This window comes from Rhinichthys klamathensis, unplaced genomic scaffold, assembly GCF_029890125.1.
Source record: "Rhinichthys klamathensis goyatoka isolate OS25496 unplaced genomic scaffold, OSU_Roscu_1.1 h1tg000323l_1, whole genome shotgun sequence".
Taxonomy (NCBI): domain Eukaryota; kingdom Metazoa; phylum Chordata; class Actinopteri; order Cypriniformes; family Leuciscidae; genus Rhinichthys; species Rhinichthys klamathensis.
The window spans coordinates 1,289,249-1,315,177 of NW_026606839.1; the positions used below are offsets into that span (position 1 = coordinate 1,289,249).

The window sequence follows — 25,929 nt, forward strand, 5'->3', positions numbered from 1 at the left end:
TTGTGGCTCTTTAATGTGTTGTGACGGATCGCTGCTCGTGAACCGATCATCTCTTCCTTCTAGTTCATTTATAGCATCAAATAAATCTACTAACTCTCCTGACTGCTTTGTCGGATGACGGATTGTGATTGGTCAGATCGCCTGTCAATCAAACTCCCTGCAAAGGGTCAATTGTAGTTCGGTTTGCTTGGTTCGCAAAAAAAAAAAAAACCCTGATTGGTCAGCTTTTATGACATATATTTCGCAATGGAAATACCGAACATCCAAAACAATGCTGTGTTCTGGGATAAATGCACTCGCTGTGTGTGTGTGTGTGTGTAGCTACATATGATGGTATCCAGCTGAGAACTCGTGAAGAGCTTATAAATGTGTACAAGAGTCAAAACAGCGTCAGGAATCCCTCCATCACACACACCAAGATCTGTCGTGAGGAGACGCGGTTCTGACGCCTGAACTGAACTGTGATGGCGACTACATCGCGACTATGACAGCTTGAGCAATCTGTCCTTTTTAGGATCGCATCTTGTGACATCATGTCCTGTTTTTGGTTCGTTTACATGTCTTTGGTCCGTGTTGCGTTCATATATCATTCAAACCGCACCAGAGTTAGTTTGGAAGCGGATCGAGACTCATCTCTTCAGCTTGTTTGGTGTCACCAGGGTTCAGATGACAGCGTTCACACTTATTCAAATGAACCGCTCTAACAGAGCAATCGCACCAGGGTTCGTTTTAATCCAACCAAACATGCCAAGTGTGAACACACCCTTAGAAGGTAGCTGCCTATCACTAGGATCGAAGTGCAAGTCTTCCTCCTGAAGGCTCACGTCTCTCTTTGTCTCTCTGTCTTTCACACTGTCAGGTCTGCGGTAGCTGTAGTTTCCTCTGAGCGGCAGAGGGTCCATTAAAGCCCCTGGTTCAGGTGATTACAGCGTTTGCAAAGGGTTTAAATGCACACAGGCGGCGTTGGGTTTCTGCCCTCGGGACGGAAGATAAGCAGAACCCTCCGGAGATCCACCCTCCCTCTCCTCATTAACGCCACACTTCTAGATGCTTCCCCTGCTTTTCTGCTGTATCAATAGGCGGCCGGCGCTTTCTCCTGAACATAATTACACGGCTCATGGAGTCAGCAGGGCAAGATATAGTCCTGGGAGTTTATTTACCCTCAATTTTAGGGAATCATAAAGAAAATAAGCTCCTTATTAAAAAGCCGGCTATTGTTTGGCTGAAACGGAGTAATTATAGGTGTGAGAGGTTAGACGCGCTGCCCACGGGCGTCAGTTTGGTTTGAAATGTGGTGGGGACAGAGACGCATTCGGAAGTGCATTTTCAAAAGTGCTGGGTACAAATTCTGCAGCCTGTTTAACCCGTAAATAAATGCATCGATCCGCGAATTTTCATTTGAGTTTTTAAATGGTCTGGTGGTAGATCTTTTGCCAAGCGTGTCAGAGGTGACGGGTTCTAATCCGCCCTCGGTATAGTTTTTTTTTCTCTCAAAACTGAATAATGTTCATCAGTGGTTACAGTCTATATCAAGCAGCCAGGGACACGTTTGTGTGCATTTTATTTTGTAATTTCACCGGAATGAATATATACAGAGTCTCTCCGCAACGGCGATAGATTGAAGTGCGCGTCCGAGTGAAGACTGTGCGCGAGCCACAGAGAACACTGTATCCACGACACTGATAGCAGCGGACACGAGCGCTCAGCTTGAGTTAAAAAACAAAACATTTTAGCTAGATCTCTTATTTAAGAGCGAACTAAATGAATGCTCTGCTAGTTAACTGGAGATGTTTTATTTGTATTAGGTACATCCGACCGTGCCTCAATGTTTCCAAGAGTGGTGGGTACAAAATGACTCATGACGAAATCTGGTGGGGACGCGTACCCACCGTCCCCACCGAAATCGACGCCTATGGCGCTGCCATATCGAGGTGAAAGCAACACTAATGATGCTGATGAAGATCATGATGATGAGCTTTAGTTGCAGACCAATGACACCAATCTTCATCGCTGCATTATAATAATCACCATAAAGTATTATCTAATAGAATAGTTTGTTAGCCTAAAGGCCCATTCACACCAAAGACAAGAACTATAACGTTAAAGGGAAAGTAATGACGCTGTGCTGACTGACAGACCGGTTGATTCCCTCAGAAACTGTTGTGTGGTGTGATAGTTTGTTGACCTGACGGTCCACCGGGGAAGATCATATGTCACTGTCCTTTAGGGGTCAGTTGTTTCTTTCCATGCGTCTTCCTTCCTTCTTGACTTGACTTGACTTGACTTAATCACCTGCTCATGTTTTTTCCATGAGACTTCAATACCGTTTTTACACGCAGATGGGATTTTTTTGCGCAAAGCTCCACCCATTTATGTCACTGTGTTGATTTTAAAGACATGTGATCATTATCATTTGACCACCCACATTTACACATCTTAAGGCCTGTTCACACCGGCCGACGTTTAACGCCTTGTGACTAAACAAAGGGCGCCAATGTGAGTGTGCACACCGACATGAAAAACGCCACGCGTAAAAGCGGCATTTTTTTTAAAACGCCTCGGGTTCGTTTTTTTAGTTTGACGCACCGCGTCAAAAACTATCCGACCAATGAGATTGACGCTTTTGCTCACGTGTCTGGAGCTTCTGAAGTTACAGTAAAACACAACTTGGGGCCGCTCAAACACAAAACGGTCTTGCCGAGCACACATACGTAACGGCGAAGAAGATATACGCCAAGTAGCGTCTACACTGCCGGGAAGAAATAAGACGAGGAAGATGCAAGGCAAGATGAATGTAGAGCTGCTGGTCTCGTTGGTGTCGGAACATAAAGAACTATGACAAACGCGACAAAGACTACCGATATTCGTCCCGGTGTGTACGGGGCTTTATTCTTTAGTCAACAACTTGACCTGTCCTGATGAACGAGAGCATAACTACGCCGTAACAGAGGTCATTTACAAATGGACTTTTTAAAGCTACGGTAGTAAACACATGTTAAAATCTACTTGATTGCAATTATATTTTTTTATTCACTATTCCATTTTAAATTAACATACAAGTCAGGTTATTTTAAAGATGTTATTTTATGATTTATAAATTTAGATTTGTATGTTTATTAAACAGGTTTTAATTCTGCTTGAAGAGTAATTTGACTATTATTTTTTGTTTTATATATGAGAAGAGAATCCATCTCTCTCTTTCAACAAACGATTTCCCGGCAGTGGAGAGCGGTCCAGTAATGGTGTGGACTTGAAGATCATAGCGCATTCATTATTTACCGATCTTAAATCTGCAGCATTAAGAGCTCGGCGCGTTTTAAAGGATCCGTGGATGTGTTACTGGATTCTGGGCCTGAATAAATAGGCTGTTAAGATGCAGTAGTGTACTGTAGATCTGTGTCTGATTAAACACACTTCTGATGTGTCAAGAGAATATCAAGCAATCTTTACCTGTTAGACAGAGTGAGAGGTTTTCTTTACCAATTTGCTTGTTTCTTTGTTTTTCTTAAAGTAGTAGTCATTGAGTGTTTGTTTGGCTGTCCTCTAAACTTGTCATCAAGGTTTTTAAAGGGGACCTATCATGCCTTTTATAAGTCTGGTGTCCCCAGAATGTGTCTGTGACGTTTCAGCTCAAAATACCCCATAGATCATTTATATATTGACCCTTTTTTGAGTGAAAGAAAAAGAGTGTGTGTTTCTTTAAATGCAAATGAGCTGCTGCTCCCCTCCCCCCTTTCCAGAAGAGGGCTGTGCCTTTACAGCTCGTGCCTCGGATACTCCGGCAACAACAAAACAAGAAAAACGGTATGGGGCCGTTTCCACAAAATGCCTTTTTGCATTGCGCTGCTTTCCCATTATTCTCTATGTAAACTGGCGCTAGATGGACCTTTTCTTGCTTGGCTTCAAGAAGTTGAACTTTTAAAAGCTCCTGAACCCTGGTTCTAATCTGATCCGCTGCATCTAGCACCCTTAGTAGGCATCTGTCTTTGTAGACTATGTAGTGAGACAGCTCATTAGGGCTTGGGGCTTTTGTGTGTTGGAGTGTGTGTGTATTCCAGCCAAAAATGAGTAAGCGTGTGTTGAAGTGTGTGTGTGTGGAGGTAGAGCTAGCATCATTTACATATAAATGAGAGTTTGCTGATCACATGTGCTATGACCCCATTCGTTCTGCTGGTCAGACACTCTGAGTGCGGCAGGTGCCAGTGGCGCTGAAATTATACCCATGCACTCGCCCTCCAGCACCCAGCACTCATTTGTGATGCGTTTCCTGCCTGACAGGAAGTCAGGGGTGCAAAGAGCAGGTCATTGGCATTTGGCGTCTGCCGCATTATAGCTTGCCACCAATCAGTGTAACATTTAACTGGGAAGTGTGTGTGTGTTTTTATTCTTGCGTGTGTAATGTGTGCCTGTGTTTTGGTCAGAAGCACTGGTGCGTGAGAAGTTTGTCTCTAGAGGAAGCTCTGATGTGAGAATCTGGGGGCCAACACCAGTTTTTCAGATATTTGAGTGATGACCGGAGATATCGAAAATGCCCTCTGTAAAAATCATACCTCTATGGCAAAATGAAACAAGAATGTTGCACCTTATCCAATGTTCAGGTTTATCTAATTAATGCATATTTGAAGGAATAGTTCACTTCAAATGAAATTTCTGTCATCATTTACTCGCCCTCGAGTTGTTTCAAACCTGCATGAGTTTCTTTCTTCTGTTGAACACAAAGGAAGATATTTTGAAGAATGTCGGTAACCAGAGAGTTGATGGACCCCATTGACTTCCATAGCAGGAAAACCAAATATTTACTATGATATTTTATATGTATATATATCATCAACTGTTTGGTTACCGAAATTCTTCAGAATATCTTCTTTTGTGTTCAGCAGAAGAAACAAACTCATACAGGTTTGAAACAACTTGAGGGCGAGTAAATGATGGCAGAATTTTAATTTTGAAGTGAACTATTCCTTTAGACAATTGGTTTGCATATTTGACATTTCAGAAAACTTGCAATACAATACAAATGTACTGTGATTAATCAACTTGGGAAGTTTGGTGATTGCTAATAGTTAAAACCTATTCACCTGTAGTGTCTTGCTTTAAATGTAACATTTTGAAAATGCCTCATTCACTTCTCATTCACACATCGTGCTGCATGCAAAATGAATAAGTGATGTCATTATTGTAATATTTGCATACGGATATTGCAGTTGTTCTTTTTCACATTTGTTTGCATACAGAATAGTACCTCTTTCAGGAAATGCAGGTCTGGTTATTAATAAACAATCAGTTTTTATTATCAGCAGATAGATGTCAGGGAAGGAGTTCTGCTCTAGTTCTCGTCACGGGTGTAAACAGGAGTGAGTATGAATAAGTGTAATCTTGTCTTTCCCCGTCTCTCTCTCTCTCTCTCTCTCTCTCTCTCTCTCTCTCTCTCTCTCTCTCTCGATTCGACTCGTCCTCTCACATCACAGCTGTCATATCTCGGTGAGGGGATGTAATTCTCAGTGACAGCTGTGCTGTTTAAATGCAAACACATATGCATAAGCCTGAAGCCAAAGCATGCGCTCTGTCACTGAAGCCCAAGGAAACTGCGTCCATTCATCCGTTATTCCATCTATCTATCTGTCTATCTATCTATCTATCTATCTATCTATCTATCTATCTATCTATCTATCTATCTATCTATCTATCTATCTATCTATCTATCTATCTATCTATCTATCTATCTATCTGTCTGTCTGTCTGTCTGTCTGTCTGTCTATCTATCTATCTATCTATCTATCTATCTATCTGTCTGTCTGTCTGTCTGTCTGTCTGTCTGTCTGTCTGTCTGTCTGTCTGTCTGTCTGTCTGTCTGTCTATCTATCTATCTATCTATCTATCTATCTATCTATCTATCTATCTATCTATCTATCTATCTATCTATCTATCTATCTATCTATCTATCTGTCTGTCTGTCTGTCTGTCTGTCTGTCTGTCTGTCATCTGTCATTCTTTCCATCCATCCATCTATCTATCTGTCAGTCCATCCATCTATCTATATCCATCTGTCTGTCATTCTTTCCATCCATCCATCTGTCAGTCTATCTATCTATCTATCTGTCTGTCCGTCTGTCTGTCCGTCTGTCATCTGTCATTCTTTCCATCCATCCATCCATCTATCTATATATCCATCCGTCTGTCAGTCCATCCATCTATCTATATATCCATCCGTCTGTCAGTCTATCTATCTATCTATCTATCTATCTATCTATCTATCTATCTATCTATCTATCTATCTATCTATCTGTCTGTCTGTCTGTCTGTCTGTCTGTCTGTCATTCTTTCCATCCATCCATCCATCTATCTATATATCCATCCGTCTGTCAGTCCATCCATCTATCTATATATCCATCCGTCTGTCAGTCTATCTATCTATCTATCTATCTATCTATCTATCTATCTATCTATCTATCTATCTATCTATCTATCTATCTATCTATCTATCTATCTATCTGTCTGTCTGTCTGTCTGTCTGTCTGTCTGTCTGTCATTCTTTCCATCTATCCATCCATCTGTCTATCTGTCAGTCCATCTATCTATCTATCTATCCATCCGTCTGTCATTCTTTCCATCCATCTATCAATCTGTCAGTCCATCCATCTATCTATCCATCCGTCTGTCATCCATCCATCTATCTGTCAGTCCATCCATCCATCTATCCATCCATCTCTCATTCTTTCCATCCATCCATACATCTATCTATCTGTCAGTCCATCCATCTGTCATTCTTTCCATCCATCCATCCATCCATCCACATGAGGTTCGACCAGCATGAGGGTGCGTAAATGAAAACATGACAGAATAGTATTTTTTGGGTGAACTCTCCCTCCAGTGTTGCCTTCTCATCTCCATCTTCCACAGTTTAAACACACACTCATAATGTCTCATGCATTCACGGCCCTGTTTGACTTGCACACGAGCCGAGGAGGAAGCTGTGCGCAGAGCAAAGGCGAATTAACACGGTGAGAGTACAAACAAGCAGATCTGCAGCGCAGCAGAAGCTCTTCCCCGGGCTATTCTCCATTCTGCTATGTAGACATTTCTCTGTGCTGAGTCTTACAGAAGTGTGAATATCAAATCTGGTGTAAAACACTTTTCATTGTGTAGGAGCTGGCCTCCGTTCGCTATTCGCCTCAAACTCAAATCTTGTCTCTCGTCCCTTCTCATTTCCTCTTCCCTCCTTCAATCCCGCCAGTTTTCCTTGATTGTGCTCTACCTCAGTCTTGTCATGTGTGTCTTTCTCTGTCTTTCTCTCTTTCTGTCTCTCTTGCACACTTGCAGAAGAGAATTGTATTGCTTAGATGTTGCTCTTTCATAGCTTCCATTAATTTTTTCTTTTTAAGTATAATCTTTACCTCAGATGTTTCTCTTAAAATTCTTAAAAGGAACTAAAATGAGAGTTCATATTCAGATCTTTGATTGCAGAATGTAGTATCTTGGCAAATCTGAGCCGCTTCTGAAACTCCAGAGGAGACACATTTGGGTGAACATTTGGGTGAACACATTTGGATGTTTTTCTGAGGAGCAACATCTGCGAAAATCATTTTCTTGGAGATACAATCGAGATATGAGAGAAAATAAAATAATCTAAAAATGACTTTTATGTGTATTTCTCCTATGGGCTGTCTTTCTCTTCATTAACTCTCTCCTTCGGAGTGTGTGACCTGGATTAGAGGAGTATGTTGCTGTTGCCTGCAGTCACATGCAGTCATCTTCTGTGTGTCTGTATACAGCCGTGTGTGTGTGTGTGCTTCTGTTGTATTGATTTTATTTTGGAGCATGCAGGATGTGTTTTAGCTGAGCCTTGAGGGAGAAACACAGAGACAGAGAATGAGAGAAGAAGAAATCTAGAGAGCGACTCGCTCGCCTACAGCTAGTGTTGGTGTTGATGTCAGCAGATCACATGAACATGAAAATACACACACCTGTCTATTACTGTGAGTCCAGAGCTGTCACTAACACCCATAATGAGCTCCTGAAACCAAAGTTTTTTTTTTTTTTAAACTATAATAAAACATTTAGCATAAATCTTAATGGAACAGGGGAATGGACCAATTCAGTATTCAACATGTGATTCATAATCATAAATTTAACACAAGTATACTCTGGTGGTACAGTAGCATCATGCAGGAACACCATCGTACTGAATGATCACCATATTCAAATACCACGGTATTTAAATTGTACTTTAAAGTATATTATGGCATTGCCAGCATGGTGCTTTATCTGGATGATCTTTGTACACTGTAAACAATTTCTAACCTCCCCAACTCAAAATTTTCTAGTGACTGGTCACATCTAAATTTTTCAATTATCCCAAGTGAAATTCTGCATATTGATAAAATTACATTTGCAGAATTTCACCTGGGCCAATTGAAAAATTTAGACGTGACCAGTCACTAGAAATTTTTGTGTTGAGGAGGTTAGAAACTTTTTACAGAAACAAAATCAAAACGTGATGATTACATTTCGTTGATCTATATTGCAAATAAAGGCAAACCTTAACACAAATGAGCACACTTAACCGATAAAACTCTTTCTGAATCTGATATATTGTCCAATTGAAAAAATTCAGTTAATTTACAGTTAGCATGCTGAATGTGGTTTTAGAGCGACAGGGTAATCAGGACGCCGACACAAAGCAGCTATTCGCCTGATAAATAAAGGAATGGAGATGGAATATTGATGTAAGTGTAAATGATTTTATTATGTGTGAAGAACGAGAGTGTGAAGTGATACGAGAGACTTGAAACTAGCATGATAGCTATGAAGGAAGTCCAGGACAATGGTCAGCTATACAGTTTAAGTAGTGCCCTCCTTCTTTTTTTCTGCGGCGCTGGTTCCGCAAGTATTTTTTCCATTCATTTTTCCAATAGCGATTTTTAAAGAAGTTGGTAACGCTTCCTTTTACAGTCCTGTTACCCATGTACATACTATGTACTTATTATAGTAATATAATTACTGGGTAATAACTAGGTACTGGCCCTGAACCTACCCCTAACCCATGTACTTACCTTATATTAGCCAGTACTTTCTAGGTAAGTACACTGTAAGTACTACTGTACTGTACTGTAAAAATAAGCGTTACCAAAAAGTCTTTGTTAAAGAGTTATAAGCCATGAACCAAGCCAATCAGCTACGAGGTGAATCACAACACAAGTGTACTTAACGGCTTTAGTGAGGGAAAGAACTACAATCCCATGAAGCATTGTGAACAGAATAATAGAATTATCGATTATCGAATACAAATGTTGACTAAAACAATGTATTTTAAGTTTATTGCAAAATATGCATATATATATATACAAACATTTCAGTATTTTGAGTGTAGAGAGATCGACTCAATTATGTCATTCGCAGTGCTTCATGGGAGTGGGCGGAGCTAAAGAGCTATTTTGGCAGAGCTACTCTGATTGGTGGAATTTTCTGTACAGCATCATGGGTAATGTAGTTTTTCACCAGGAATTCCACTGTTAAACATGATTATTTTAAAAACTAAGCTGAAATAATGTGGGCTGACACCAAGCAATTACCATCGATTAACAACCTTGTAGCTCACAGTATGTCTGCCTGTAAAGATTTATAAGTTATCATATAAAATCAATTTCCCTGTGAAGAAATTAAATGGAGTTTTTCTATGGTCATTTATCAAAAATAATCGACCAATCAGAATCCAGTATTCCAAGTTATATTATACTACATTAACACCACTGAAATACTGTGAAGGCTTCTTGATGACAGCTTATTCGAGATGTCCGAGGGAGGTCATTTGACAGGATTTGATACAACTTGCTTCTAATGATTACCAATGAAGAAAAGACCCTGATAAAATGTGGCCGAGAGCAGTTTGAAAGTAAGTGCTCCATTCTGGAAGACTTTCAGACCCTCGTTATTTCAGATTAGCTCTTTTTTTTTTTTTTGTCAATCTTCAATCCTTCGCTTACCCACACAACAGCCTCACCTTTGCTTCCAACCATCGGCTTTAATCAATGGTGCTGCGGTGTTATCTAAATAAAGTCTTTTCACTGAGTGAGTTTGAGGTCTTGGACGTCTTTCAGTGGCCGCCAGCTCACCGAGAGCTCCTCTCACCCTGTTCAATCTGAGTTGTGTGGAGCGCAATCAATACGTCCATTAATTCTACTTAGCGGCGCAGTGCGCTACAACCAGGGGCTGGAGGCCACACAATAGCAGGTGCGATTGAATGGCTGACCTTTTGAAGCCAAGACCCTCGCATTGATCCGCTGTATTCATGACAGATGAGTGAGGGGGACGCAGCACTTTTGCAATGGATGGCTTAAAGCGATAGTTCGCCAAAAATGAAAATGTGGTCATTATTAACTCGTCCTCATGTATTTTTCCAAAAAGACATTTTGACTTGTTCTTCAAAGATACAAGGAATGGAAAACTTTACGTGATCATGTTATCCATGCAGAAGAATGATTTAAATTCGTCATGAAACAGAAGTTGCGATTGTCTTTTCTTCCCTGTTGTGACATACTGCAAATCCTAGAGAAACGGCTTCTGGAACAAGAAAATATATCGGACGGAACTTGATTTTGTCCATGAGGAATTGATCAGATGGTTGTGGTCTGCTATTGGTGGATCTGGTTTGAGTGACAGGTTGCCCCGCCCTCATCATCAGAGAAGAGAAGAGATGAACTGCAAGAGGGAGGGGAAGTTATTTGGATTAAAGATTACGAGGCACATGACTTTAAAACAATAATAATAAAAATGTGCATGGAGAAATCATTACAGCAATATTCCATAAAGAAACAAGAATTGACCATTTTGATGGTGGTTTTACAGCTCAAATAACAAACCGTTTTTACTGAATAATCCATTAACTTTAATACAAGCTTCACATTTCTGCTTTGTCTACTTGTCTGCTTGATTTCCACTGTAAAGGCATTTCTCTTTATTGTCTGTGGTCAGCCATAGGCCACATATGCTGTCTGTCGGCTAAGAGATGACCCTGGTTATTCCTTTAGGGATCAATAGTGAACAGTGGAATTGGGAGGTTTACTGACAGACATCATCATATTCTTCAGACAAAGAAAGAGTTGGAGAAACAATTCTATATTAGTCCATTTTTATGTGTGTGTGTGTGTGTGTGTGTGTGTGTGTGTGTGTGTGTGTGTGTGTGTGTGTGTGTGTGTGTGTGTGTGTGTGTGTGTGTGTGTGTGTGTGTGTGTGTGTGTGTGTGTGTGTGTGTGTAAATATTCAGGTTACGTGTACGTGTGACAGATGGCGAGTTGTTTATTCCTCGTAGCGTTCTTCATTCCACTCTCTAAATAACAAGATAATGCATCTCTCCACTGAACATCCACTTGAGTCTTCTGTACACTATGCTGTACTTCAAAAACATGGTTTGGTAAGATTTTATGAAATGTTTGTCATTGCATACTGCATTCTGGGGGTCTGTAAGATTTTCTTTAAAGGGGTCATATAATGGTACATGCACTTTTACAAGTTGATTGTACTGAAATGTGTGTTGGCAGTGCCTGTACACAACCATCATATAATGATAAAAATCCATCCAGTGTTTTTGTTTTAATCTCCTAATATGTTTTCCCCTGCCTCAAATCGAGCCGTTCGACCTTGTGACGTCACAAGCTCGCACGCCCCTCCCACGATTGTTGATTGACAGCAGCGTTTCAACACAGACCTGCCCTCGCTCGTGAGGGAGCTGTCAATCATAGTCCGCGGTCATTGTTGATATGCTGGAGCACTGTCTATGAGGAGAATGGCGTCTAAGCGAATGTGGTGTTCTGTTCTTGGCTGCAATAACGAACACAGCAGTCATTTTAATGTTCCTAAATCCGAACCGCTGAAGACGCAGTGGCTGAGTTTGTTTTCGAAGGGAATATTCCCCACGAGCAACGTCAATGCGAATAATTTCTCAGCAGACTGCTTTATAAACGAGGGTCAGTATAAAGCTGGTTTTGCTAAGAAGCTGCTCCTGAAAAAGGATCGGTACCAACTATTCGTGTTCCTGCTGAACCTCCAGAAGAACTGAAGTGAGTGTAACGTTTTATTAATCTTTATATTAATGTTTATATTAATCTTTGCAAATCGCTTGCACGCTTCACGATGAATCCGTCTAAGGTTTACACTCAGGGTACATTACGGCATGTTTTCTATGTACGATGTTCTCAATATAATTCATAATCCCACGTTTATAATGAACAACGCGTTATGGTTATTGTGTTATTGTGTTACAAACGGTGTACGCACAGAACAGAGAGGCGGGGTGAGCAAAGCTCATTATCATGTAAAGTCATATGCACTGAAACGGCGTGCTGAAAACAGAGCTGTTTTTGACCAGGTAAAATAAGTGTTTTCTTACAATACTAATGAGAATTTTTAATTAAAGGATATTACAAACTTTTAATGTAGACCCTAAAGAATCATATTAGCTTGTACAAAAATGGCATTATATGACCCCTTTAATGAAAGAAGTCTCTACTGCTCACCAAGGCTGCATTCATTTGATCAAAAATACTGTAAAGACAGTAATATTGTGAAATATTATTACAATTCAAAATAACTGTTTTGTATTTCAATATATTTTAAAATGTAATTTATTCCTCTGATCAAAGCTGGATATTCAGCACACATCAGTGTCACATGATCCTTCAGAAATCCCACTCTTTATATTCATTATTTGATAAATAGAAATTTCAATAGAAGTTTGAATTAGTAGTCTGTATTGTGTTGTTAATATATGCTGCCCATGTCACAGTAATGCTTACCTTTTCTTCAGTTGAAATTATTGATGGAAAGCAAGCTATATTTAGTTACATGGCGACTTGCAACTAGTTAACAATAACAAAAATGGTTAAATTAACCATATTCTGTACATTTTATCACCTTTAGAGATTAATTGCATTGAGGACATACATTATTTGATTATATTCAGCTTATAAGGGTTTACTTCAGTCATATACTGTATACCGCGATATTACCGTCACTGTACCATGGTACTGCCACGTTATATTTTAGCATCCTCCTGGATAACACAGCCCTGTGTGAGTGTGTGTGTGTGTGTGTGTGTGTGTTGTTCTGAAAGTGTAAGCAGCAGTGAGATGCTAATAGGTTATCAGCCAGCTCTAGAGACATTAAAATGAGTGGTTTCCTAGCAGGCGTGAGGGGTCACCGCTCACAGGACGTCCCCCGATGATGAGCGGCCCACGCCGTGACCCGCAACTCACTCTCACCTGTGCTTCCTCACACCAGAGTGTGTTCATGCGCATCCAAGTGTGTGTGCGTCTATGTGCTAGATCTCATTATATAACCGAAGGCGGGGGTTTTAGTGATGATTGCGTCGTTGTCATCAATAATTTGATCGACTGTTCATTTTACTGTCATTAATTTCTGCCCAAATGTGTTCAGATTATTCATAGTAAATTAAACTAAAAGTAATGATATGTACAGTAAACGCATTAAACGCATGGCAAAGATGGCAATGGGCCCTATTTTAACGATCTAAAACGCGAGTGTCAAGCGCAAAGCGCAAGTAACTTTGTGGGCAGATCTCGGCGCTGTTGCTATTTAACCGGCGGGATAAATGACTCTTGCGCTCGACGCAAATCTAAAAGGGGTTGGTCTGAAGTAGCTTCATTATTCATAGGTGTGGTTTGGGCGTAACGGGAAACAAACCAATAAGAGCGGGATATCACATTCCCTTTAAGAGCATGGTGAACGAGGTGCGCTTGTTCCATGGCGCAATACTATTATAACGGCGCATTTACCAGGCGCGCTTCAGAATAATTTATTTAATAATTTGGGTAAATGTGTAAGCTTTATGCCTATTTTTCCCATCGACACAACAATGATTTCCCTCGTGTTTTAATATTTTTCCTTATAATAATGTATCATTTGCAAAAAGTAAAATGCATCTGTGTAGATGAGAGAATCATTTACAGTGTATGCGCGTTGTTCACACTCTGTTTTATGGGCAAGCATGCGCGCTTAAAATAGCATCTGAATGTACGCGCAACGCGCCACTGACTTTAGACTAGGTTTTTTCTGGTCAGTGCGCAATCGTTTTCTGGAACTGCAAAATAGCACCAGGGAATGTTTGCGCCGAAACACACCTCCTTTTTTTGCGCTGAATCGCCCAGGGAGCGCAAGTTCATTTACTAGTTTGCCGACGTGCGTCTGTGGAGGGAAAAGCCCGCTTTGCACGGGTGCAAAATACGAATGATACATGCGTCAGTGTACAAAGTCAATTGCAAGATAGGGCCCAATATGAAATCCTTGTCTTTGTGGGGACATTTTTTGGTCCCCTTGAGGAAAACAGATTATAAATCATACTAGGTGATGTTTTATGCGGTAAGTTTTCAGTGATGTAGGTTTAGTGTAAGGTGATTGAATATATAGAGTTTGTACAGTATAAAAAAACATTAAGTCTATGGAAAGTCCCCCATAAAACATGAAAAAACGACGCGTGTGTGTGTGTGTGTGTGTGTGTCAGTGTGTGTCATCCCTCGCTCACAGGAAAAGCATTTGTAAACAGGGATTCCGTAAAGTGGAAGTTCTGTATAAATGATGTGGTGTCAGTGTTTTTGCCCAGAGATGTGCTGCAGTCATCAGTTCTACAGGGCGGCTGTAAGTACAGTAGAACATGAGAATAAACACTATATGCATCCAGATTTATGTATTTACTATAGCATGTGTGTGTGCAGACAGGTGGATCGTTTGTCTTTATGACAGCACTTTTATGACATTTATTATCATAAAATGAGCACCATAAAGCATAATTGAGCGCTGACATGTCTGTGGAAATGTCGAGCTGCTTCACGTGGGAGCAGTTTGGTGGTAACAGGCTGTACATTGAAGATAATGTTACTGTAATATATATTGTGAAACGATATGAATCGTAGACAAGATGTCTGGCAGTGTTGGGTTCAAATCTGTCCCCTGTGTGATTCTGTTCTGTGATATTGTTGTCTGTGGTTGAGGCATCGCAGTCTTCAGTGCTGTTTCTTGTTGGACAGTTTGTGGTTTATTGAGCAGTTCTCTGAAATGTTGTTCTGTTTACAACAATTAAACCCTCTTCTTACAAAAAAAATACCATATAGTATTGCTTTGTTTATGGACATATAGGAACATGTTTGTTTGATCATGGTACCATGGTATTCTTTTTACTAAATAGTGTCATAATAATATAGTTTATTGTTAAACAGAACAAAAAGACTAATATCCATACCTAAATCCACTTTTATGCACTTCTGAAGGATGAGAATTGATACGGTAAAACTGATACCATCGTTACTGTTCGTATCAGAGTGCTGAGGAAGATCCGGAGCTGAAATCCAGATTTAGTAATGGCTGTTTGGTTTCTAATACGCGCTGTAAGCAGTCGACCAATCACAACAGACTGGGCCGTCTGACCAATCAGAGCTGAGCTGGCTCTGAAAAGGAGGGGTTTAGAGAGACTGAATCCTTTATCAAACTGGTTTCAAAATTCCTTGCGTTTTTGCAAGGATTTTTTTCAGAAGCTTAGCATTTTTTAACCATTTGCCATTTTAAAGGTGCTCTATGTAACTTTTAGCGGCCTCTAGTGGTGATGTTTCAGATTGCAACCAAATTTTACAAGAGCGCTCGTGTTCGAACTCATAGACAATACCGTCTATTGCGCAAATATCTCGGCGAATACTAGACGGATTCGGCGAGCACCGAGCTCGTTGGGACCATCTAGTCGAGCTGAAAAGAACCATATAAGTTCCATAGTTTTTGGTGGTGTTTTCACAGAGATATTACCAGAAAACCATCGGGCGCGCTGCAAAATTGCGGACGCCGGTGACGTCACGATCTCAGAAGAAAATCGCTCGTATCTCTGGAACGCAAAAACCCAGAGAGCTCAAATTCGGGGGAGGAGGTCCCAGGGGAACCCTTGCCCGAACGCTAGAGTGGCGGGCCTCGGGGATGCCCCCTACCGGATCGCCGTTTGCTGGGACCCCCGTTAACGATTAGAGTCTTGGGAATATTGATCAAAGATTGACTGAGATATAAGCTGAAAAACGTGCGCCTTTAACCGGACGTAACTCCCTGACCGTCTACAATAGACTGTATATAAGGAGAGAGGCTCGGGAGCGCGCATGCACGTCACATCCGTTGGATTTCGCGGTAAATCCGACCCGGAGACTTCACATATAAATAGGAATACTGGCCTTCAGAGGTAATAGCAAAATTCGACAAGTGGATCATTTTAATGTGTGATTACAACCCCCTTCACACACAGGCAATAAAAAAAGGATTCATTTTAGTAGAAAATTACATAGAGCACCTTTAACCAGTGCAAGCAATTCTTTTATCGTTTGTTTCTGCTCTTTTTTTGTATGTGTTTTGATCAGGAGATTCTGTACTCTTTCAGAAGATGCGTAATAGCGCCCCCTACCGTATAACAGTGAAAACACGGAAAGCCGGAAAATTCCATCAATCATAATTAATTAATCAAAGCGACAACATGTGTGGTCATGTAAAGTTTTAAACCGTTTTCACATATCAAATGCAATCATAGTCGGATACATGAATGATTAACTTGTGACGAATAAGTAAAAAAAAAAAAAATGTAATCTAGTAAAAATGGTTTTGCATTGTTGGTTATTGGTTTGCAGGTAACACGGGTTATACCAATAAGCTGATTTTTGTTAGTTATAAGCATATATGTGTGCATGTAAAGCTTTAATGCGTAAACTACAAAAACGTGAATTTGTGAAAACGGTGACGTCATGTGCATACGTACGTGTTCAGTATAGGCGCATAGCTTTTCTTGTGACATCGCTATCTACTTGCCTGGCAGCTTAATGCAGCGACTTTAGGCGTTTTCATGGATCCGTGTTACAAAAAACGCAACGGAAAAAGGTTTCTGTTTTTTTTTTACATCGCTGTCGTGTAAACACCCTCAGAAATATTTTGTATTCACAAGACAGCATGCATTGTAATGGTGTAACATGCACAAAGCTCTTGAATGTGAAATGCTCCTATTGCGACTTCAGAAGTGGAAAGTAAGACCTTGCACATGTAGCCTGCATAATATACAGTGTATAATGCTGCCATTGACACCACAACCTGTGCTGTGTGCTACAAAAGGAAAGGAAAAAGGGCTCAATTTTCTCAATTCACCTCCCATTGGCGAGTGTTGCACAAAATGAATTTTGGACCCTAAGTGAAACGAAAGCAATCCTGTTATTGGCAAGTTGAATTTTTTATTTTTTTTTATGAGAATCAAACTCTTTTTGAGATCTGCGTCGTGCAGGGTTTTATTGTGCATCGCTCCTGTACGGCTCGTCTCCTAAGTGAGCGATAGGTCCCCATTAGCGCCGATGTTGACTTCCTGACGTGACTGTGGCCCGTCTCACCCGCTGCTTCCTGTTGCCACGCACCCCCCCCTGTGTGCCGTCGCCGTGACAACTCCATACAGGAGAGTCTTTCATCACCACTGCCACAGCGATGTCGCCACGGGCAACCACACAACTCACCTGCTGTACCCGTCTCTCTGTACATCTTCATTTTTCTCACTGTACAGCTTTAGCTCGCTCCTCCTCTCCTCGCCCTCCGCTTTTTTCCTTGCCAATAATACCTATTGCTTTTACATTCATCTAATGTTGTATAATATATTTTTTTATTTGCAAGTTAGGTTGAATGTTCATTGTTTTTATCCATAATTGTTTATTTTTGTTCTTCTGTTGTTGTAATTGGGTTTTGTTAAGTTTTAATTAAGTAATTGTACATTGAAAATGGATGTTTATATTTACTGAGGAAAATGTGGTGTTTGCCACAGTGCTAGGTGGTTTCCAGGGTGTTGCTATGCATTTGTTCATGTGGATCCCAGGGTGTTGCTATGGATTCGTTCATGTGGTTACTAGGGTGTTGCTATTTGTGCATGTGTTTGAGGTGGTTCCCAGGGTGTTGCTATTCATTTGTTCATGTATTTGAGGTGGTTCCTAGGGTGTTGCTATGCATTTGTTTGAGTGTGGCTCACAGGGTGTTGCTATGCATTCGTTCATGTTGTTCCTAGGGTGTTGCTATGCATTTGTTTGATGTGGTTCCCAGGGTGTTGCTATACATTTGTTCATTTATATTTGAGGTGGTTCCCAGAGTGGTGCTTGCTATACATTTGTGCATTTGTTCATGTGGTTTCCTTGGTGTTGCTATGCATTTGTCCATGTGGTTCCCAGGGTGTTGCTATGCATTTGTTCATGTGGGGTGTTGCTATGCATTTGTTCATGTATTTGAGGTGATTCGCAGGGTGTTGTTGTTATATATTTGTTCATGTGTTTGAAGTGGTTAACAGAGTGTTGCTAATGCATTTGTTCATGTGTTTGAGGTGGTTCCCAGGGTGTTGCTATGCATTTGTTCATGTGTTTGAGGTGGTTCCCAGGGTGTTGCTATGCATTTGTTCATGTGTTTGAGGTGGTCTATGTAGTTAATTCCATGTTGCTATATGGTTGCTAGTTTTTCTGGATGGTTGGTAGATCTTTGCTAAGGTGTTCGGGATGGTTGATTATGTAGTCGCTAGGATGTTCTGTGGTGTTGCTAGAGCATCACTATGTGGTTGCTAGGGGTATTTTGGTGGTTGTCACATGGTTGCTATGGTGTTTTTTAAAAGTGTTTTATAGTACACTACTATGCGGTTTGCTGTGGGTGTTCTAGGTGATTACTAGGGTGTTCTCGAGGTTGCTTATTATTGCTGTAATATTCTGGTTTCTAGATATACGCATCCCAGGCCCCTCTTTCATTGTAAGTTTGTGTGCTTTTAAAAAAAAAAAAAACTTTTTTATTGTACATGCGAAACAAAAATTTTGTATTCTGAGGAAAATGGTGTGTTTGCTAAAGTGCTTGGTGATGTCCAGGGTGTTTCTATGCATTTGTTCAGGTGTTCTGACTGTGGTCTAAGTGGTTCATAGCACATTGCTCTGTGGTTGCTAGTGTGTTCTGAGTGGTTGCTAGGGCATCACTAGGGCGTTTTGGCTTGTTGCAATTGGTTTAGCTAAAATGTTTTATAATGCATTGCTATGTGATTTTCTAGAGATTCTGTGTGGTTGCTAGGGAGTTGCTGTGTGGTTGTTCATGTGTTCTGACGGGTTGCTAGGGCATCACTAGGGTGTTTTGGGTGGTTGCCATGGGGTTGCTGTGTGATTACTAGTGTGTTCTGACTGGTTGCTGGGGCGTAAATCCCATCACTTAGTAAATTCACAGCACACCTCGCCTCAACCAGCTATATGATTTTGAGAAGTCATTCATGCCTGGAGCAAAAATGGTGCTGGATGAGTTTTGCACTGAAGTTTAATACTTCTATTTCTCTCTTTCTGTCATTCAGTCTCTCTCTGCTTGTTTGCCCGGTTTAATATACCGTGTTCCTGGTCCACGGCCCGTCGGCTTTGATTTTGAGGAGGTGCTGTGATTTCCTGTTGTCGAGGGGAGAGTCACGTACAGGATGCATAATGCTGTCGTGATCTGATCAGCTTTCATTCTCACCCTTATCAGATTACAGATTTTAAAGCTGCTCCGCACAAAACATCTCAGTGTCGACTTATTAGATGTGTAAGACTGTCTTTCTCTCTTGTCGTCTTCACACGCTCGTCTTCCTCCTCACATCAGACACTAAACAAATGCAAATGCGCGTGTTTAGGCCTTTCTGTGCATCACAGCACACGCTTCGTATTCATGAAAGACACAATGAATTTGTGCCTCTGTGCTCGGGGAAAAGGCATCTATCGAATTCAAAAACATCCATCTTTAAGCGAGAACCGTAATGAAGAGAAAATGCTATGAAGAGAGAAAAGTTTTGATGGAAATTAAGGAGCGAAAGGTGCACTCAGAGATGGAGCGATACAACAAAGCAGGGTTAAACAGATGTTATACAGACCTCATCTGACCTGAGGTTTATGTGTTAAACTGGCAATTAGGTTTCTTTTAAGTGTCAACTTTGTTTCTCTTAAAATTCCTTTGGAAAAATGGAGAGAAAATGCCTGGACAAATCAGTATGGCTGCATGATTAATCAAAATAAACTGAAATCATGATTTGGCTTAATGGGATTATTGTATGGCAAAGGCTGTGATATATTAAAGACATAGTTCACCTAAAAATGAAAATTACGCTCATGTCGTTCCAAATTCATAAGACTTTCGTTCATCTTCGGAACACAAATGAAGATTTTTTTTGATGAAATCTGAGAGCTTTCCGTCCCTCCATTGAAAGCTACGCAACTACCACTTTGACGCTTTGAAAAGTTCAAGAGTATGTGTATTTTATTAATATTAACTTATAATTATTACATTCCAGTGGCCAGGTATTCAGTATCTTTAGGATCTGATTTAATTTTTAAATATAGAAAAATAATCATACAAGTATACAAATAAATGCATTCAATACAACAACTATTCAAAATTGAGTTTTCAGCCATTTGTTGGTTTAAATCAAGAAGTTACGTGGTTGCACCACCTAATGAATATCAGTTGTGCCACCTGACAACATTAATTATGACAGGGAATATGCTGAATACTTTTTCCCCCATTTCAATTGCATATAAAACTAATTTACAAAAAAAGTGTTTTTGTCAACAGTCTTAATTGAAGTAAAAGTAGCAAATTGATCAAAAACAGAATCAATCACATGACATCCCATTCCGAACGTTGGACATGGGATAGGCTACAGTGCAATAGATCGGTTGCTTAAAATAATTAAAACTTTATTGCATAGCAACTGGAATGGAATACAATATGGCAACTGCATTTAAATGTGGGAGTGAGTTCCTTAAAGGGATAGTTCACTTTGAAATTACTTTTTGGTATGTTTTAGCTTACCTCAAGGGCATCCAAGATGTAGGTGTCTTTGTTTCCGCAGCAGTTTCAATTTTGATATTTTTAGGTCAAACCGTTCTTGTCTGTCAGTCATATAATGCAGGTCTATGGTCACCACCTCAAAGAGCATGCACAGAGAAGTCCAAATTAAACATGATTTAATGACTCGTAAATGTAAGTACACATTGATGGCCTAAGACACGAAACGAGCGGTTTGTGTGAGAAAACGAACAGTATTTATATCGTTTTTACCTCTTGTAAACACAGCCACGTCCAAGTGATCTGAGGGCGCGGGCGCTTCGGTCTGTGCAAGCGCCGGAAGTGATCTCTCGCGCGTGTACGTCACTCATTGTTTACACAGAACAGAGATTGTAGGTAAGACGGCTAATTAAAATGGTACTAATTTGCACTTATCCGGGGTGTTTAAACCGTCGTAAAAGAAAACAATTTAAAAATATATATATAAAAAATAAAACAATATAAGTGACGTACATGCGCGAGAGATCACTTCCGGCGCTTGCACAGACCGAAGCGCCCGCGCCCTCAGATCACTTGGACGTGGCTGTGGTTACAAGAGGTAAAAACGATATAAATACTGTTCGTTTTCTCACACAAACCGCTCGTTTCGTGTCTTAGGCCATCAATGTGTACTTACATTTATGAGTCATTAAATCATGTTTAATTTGGACTTCTCTGTGCATGCTCTTTGAGGTGGTGACCATAGACCTGCATTATATGACTGACAGACAAGAACGGTTTGACCTAAAAATATCAAAATTGAAACTACTGCGGAAACAAAGACACCTACATCTTGGATGCTCTTGAGGTAAGCTAAAACATACCAAAAATTAATTTCAAAGTGAACTATCCCTTTAAATGATTGTTCCAAGCGTGTACAAAACCCGACTCGCTCCTGAAAGTGTGATTGTTGACACTGTGGAAAACATAGCAAAGATCTAACGAATAGCAACTCAGTTCGTTTAATGAGAAATGTTTGAGTTCATATTGAGATCTCTGAAACTCAGGAGAAACATCTCAGAAGCAAGAGACTCATGCAAAGGTCTTCTGATTTGGGATCTCACATGCACCAGCAGCATCTCAGTGTAACTCAAAGCACAGCAGATGCACTGAAGTGATGATACGAGGCTGGCGCTGAAATGACTCATGTGAGTGGCTGCAGTCTCTCGTGCCCCATGGGCTTCTGGGAGTTGACGTCTCTGAGCTTCAGTGTCTCTGACAGCTGTGAATCCATGAGCGAGACGGCGCGCTCCTCTGGCTGTCTCTGTCCTACACCTCCACATTAACCTTTCTTTCTTCCTCTCTCTCTCTCTCTTTCTCTCCCGCAGATGACACGGCCTATTCAGGTGAAGCCAGCTGACAGCGAGAGTCGAGGAGGTAAAGAGATTTCATTTCTACCTCACTTTATTGCTCCACACTCATTTATTTTCTCTTTCTCTCGCACTCGCTTTCTCTTTCGGTCGTTGTGTGCCGGTGATATTAGCTTTGACTGGAAGTGTTCTCACTCTAGACGCGGGTCTGTGCTTTATTAGATTTATTTCATTGTTGGTTTTTTGGCACTTTTAATTGACAGGCGCAGGACAGGATTAAGGAAACATTTGCGGGTTGAATTTGAATTTGAACACAAAAGCATGTGCACTATGCAGCGTTTTAAAGTTTTTATTGTGAGTAAGTGTACAAATGTAAGATTTTTGGTGGTTGCACTGTTGTTTTTTTCAGGTTCTTACACCATGCAAGATGCTATATCAAGTTGCAAATAGTTTGATTTGCTGCACTTTGTAACATAAATTTCACAATTATAGACCAATCATAGGAAGCTGGTGTTGCATTTTGAGCATATAAGTGTTTATGGAAGCATCTGTAATATGTTTTACTGTTCTTTCCAGCTAGCCTACATATCTGACGATACAAACCTTGTGTCTCGAGGCCCCTCCATTCTGGATCTTTGTGATCTTAAAACAAATTAAATTAGCTTTTGAATTCAATCAATTGAATCATATAATAAATATGGACAAATTTCAACAACACCCTTCATATTTACATGGATCTTGGAAGCCCTGGGCCCGGGTTACTTTTGAGGTCGGGTACAAATATGACATACAATAATAAAAGGTTATAAGCCCAAATGCATGCACGATTAATCATTAAAGGGATACTCCACTTTTTTTGGAAATAGGCTCATTTTACAACTCCCCCAGAGTTAAACTGTTGAGTTTTACCGTTTTTGAATCCATTCAGACGATCTCCGGTTCTGGCGGTACCACTTTTAGCATAGCTTAGCATACATCATTGAAGTGATATGACGCAGCGCCTGAAAATAGGCTACCTTCCGTCAACTGCGCTGCGTCATATCATTACGCCTGCTGCACTCATGGTACGGCAGTAAAGTTTCTTTCCGTCGGTCTTAGTGCACGATGTAACTACAGAAGAGTCAAGTTTTAAATAGGAAAAATACTTTTTTTTAGAAATGCTAATGGTCTTGTCCACTTCAATGATGTATGCTAAGCTATGCTAAAAGTGGTACCGCCGGAACCGGAGATCGGCTGAATGGATTCAAAAACGGTAAAACTCAACAGTTTAACTCTGGGGGAGTTGTAAAATGAGCCTATTTTCAAAAAAAAGTGGAGTATCCCTTTAAGAGTGGATGTGTTCACACTTGGCATGTTTGGTTGGATTAAAACGGACTCTGGTGCGATTGCTCTGTTAGTGCGGTTCATTTGAATAAGTCTGAACGCTGTCATCTGAACCCTGGTGACACCAAACACACTGAAGAGACGAGTCTCGATCCGCTTCCAAACTAACTCTGGTGCGGTTTGAATGATAAATGAATGCAACACGGACCAAAGACATGTAAACAAACCAAAAACAGGACATGATGTCACAAGATGTGATCCTAAGAAGGACAGATTGCTCAAGCAAACCTGTTTTTTCTCGTCATAGTCGTGATGTTGCTCAGTTCAGTTCAGGCGTCAGAACCGCGTCTCCTCACAGCAGATCTTGGTGTGTGTGACGGAGGGATTCCTGACGCTGTTTTGACTCCTTTATAAGCTCTTCACGAGTTCTCAGCTGGTCAGAATACCATCATACGCAGCTACACACACACAGCGAGCGCATTTAGCCCAGAACACAGCATTGTTTTGGATGTTCGGTAAGTTATAATAGCCAACCAATCAGATTGTGAATGTGTCCCTATGCCTTGTTAAAATTCCAATGTGAACGTTAAGTGGACCAGGACTATTTTTTTTTTCCAGTCCGGACCAAACACACGAAGCGAACCAAACTACAAGTGTGAACACACCGTAAAAGTTTGCGATCTCGATTCAAACACACACCCGATCTTACTCCTAATTGACAATGATTCCACTATGTCTATTAAACCTATGAAATTTGTAATTTTGAAACACCGGGATATTTAATTCTGCTTTCGCGCTGCCGCTGATCCAGAGAGAGCAGCACTCCTGTAAGCTACGGGTGAAACTCGAAAAATTACAATATCGTGTAAAAGTTCATTTATTTCAGTAATTCAACTTAAAAGGTGAAACTAATATATTATATAGACTCATTACATTTAAAGTGAGATATTTCAAGCATTTATTTGTTATAAGTTTGATGACTATGGCTTACAGCTTATGAAAACCCCAAATTCAAAATAAGAATATTGTGAAAAGGTTTTCATAGCTGTCCCCACAAGGATGGCAATACCAAAAATCGTTGTCATTTTGTGGACATTATTTTGTCCCCATGAGGAAAATGTAAAAATGCAGAAAGTTAAGGTTAGGGGATAGAATATACTGTACATGTCTATGAAATGTCCCCATAAAACATAGAAACCAAACATTTGTGCAAATTATGCCAGGATTCTGCTTAATACAATCAATACAAATACATTTGCGTTGAACCTATTTTTTTTTTACATTCAAAATATATATTCTCGGATATTTAGTATGATATTTTTTTACTGGAAAACAAGATAATACTGATTAAGGAATTATATATTATTGCATAGTTTCTGAACGCATTGAGTGTGTCCGCTCCATTCTCTCTGCTGTTAGTCTGTCTGTCTGTTGTGGGTATTCATTTTGGGTAAAGTGATTGGGTTATTGAGTGCAGATGTGTGCACAGACCTCGTCCTGCTCCTGCCAAGTGCATTAGCATAAGACTGTAAATAAAATAGTCATTCGATCTGCTGCTGTGACGGGGGACCCAGGGGTCCCAACGCTCGGCCTGCTTTTCTTAAATATACAAGCTGGAGTGAGGCGGGCTTGAACGCACAATCAATATAATAGTTGAGCTTTCTCTCTAAAATACTCTCTGTCCCTCTCTCTGTGTGTTTGTCAAGAGGTCGCAGGCAAATGGACGTGTCATGCATCCGCATGTGTAAAAATGCATGACCACAAACAGAGAGGAGATGACACTTTATGTGAATTAGTGTGGTGTGTTTTCAATGTGATGTGACATTTCTGAGCTCACACAGCACTGACACGATCATGGCATTGTGCATTTGCATCTGTAGTGGTTGTGTGTGGGAAATGATGTAGGGTGGGACTTGACTTTATCCATAGGGATTTTACTAGATATTGGAAAGTAGGTCATGATGCTATTTATTTATTTATTATGTATCATAATATATTTCACCTCCCATGTGACATTGATTACATCATTAGAAAAAAAAGTCATTTCAGAGGGGGAGAAGGTTTGGATGAAACATTACGAAATCTAACATTTCTTTTCTTTAAAATAATGTAATTTTAATGTAAGTAATAATTTTAGTTCACTTTAAAACAAATAACATGTTTACCATATTATTTAAGCTATATTACAATATATATAGTCACAATCTACGCAAGAATAGTGACTTTGAACACTAGGCTTTGGAGAAGCTGGATAAAGCCGAATCCTGATTGGCTGAGACCCATGTGATGAAATTTTATTCTCCAGGAACCAATTAGATTTCAGATGCACATGAAGGCTGTTCCAAAAGGTAGACAGTATAATTATGCCTTCTAAGATACACTATTGGTCAAAAGTTTGAGGATGGAAGTTTTTTTTTTTTTTTTATGT

General features: G+C 40.2%; 1 protein-coding gene across 1 annotated transcript in view; it reads left to right on the forward strand.

Annotated features, from left to right (window-relative positions):
• Positions 1-25,929, forward strand: part of LOC130105585 (CUGBP Elav-like family member 5) — a 198,809-nt gene that overhangs the window by 74,437 nt on the left and 98,443 nt on the right. Inside the window, exon 3 of the mRNA XM_056271640.1 lies at positions 22,197-22,245. Coding sequence (XP_056127615.1) covers positions 22,197-22,245 — 49 coding nt within the window. The remainder of the gene's footprint in view (positions 1-22,196; positions 22,246-25,929) is intronic.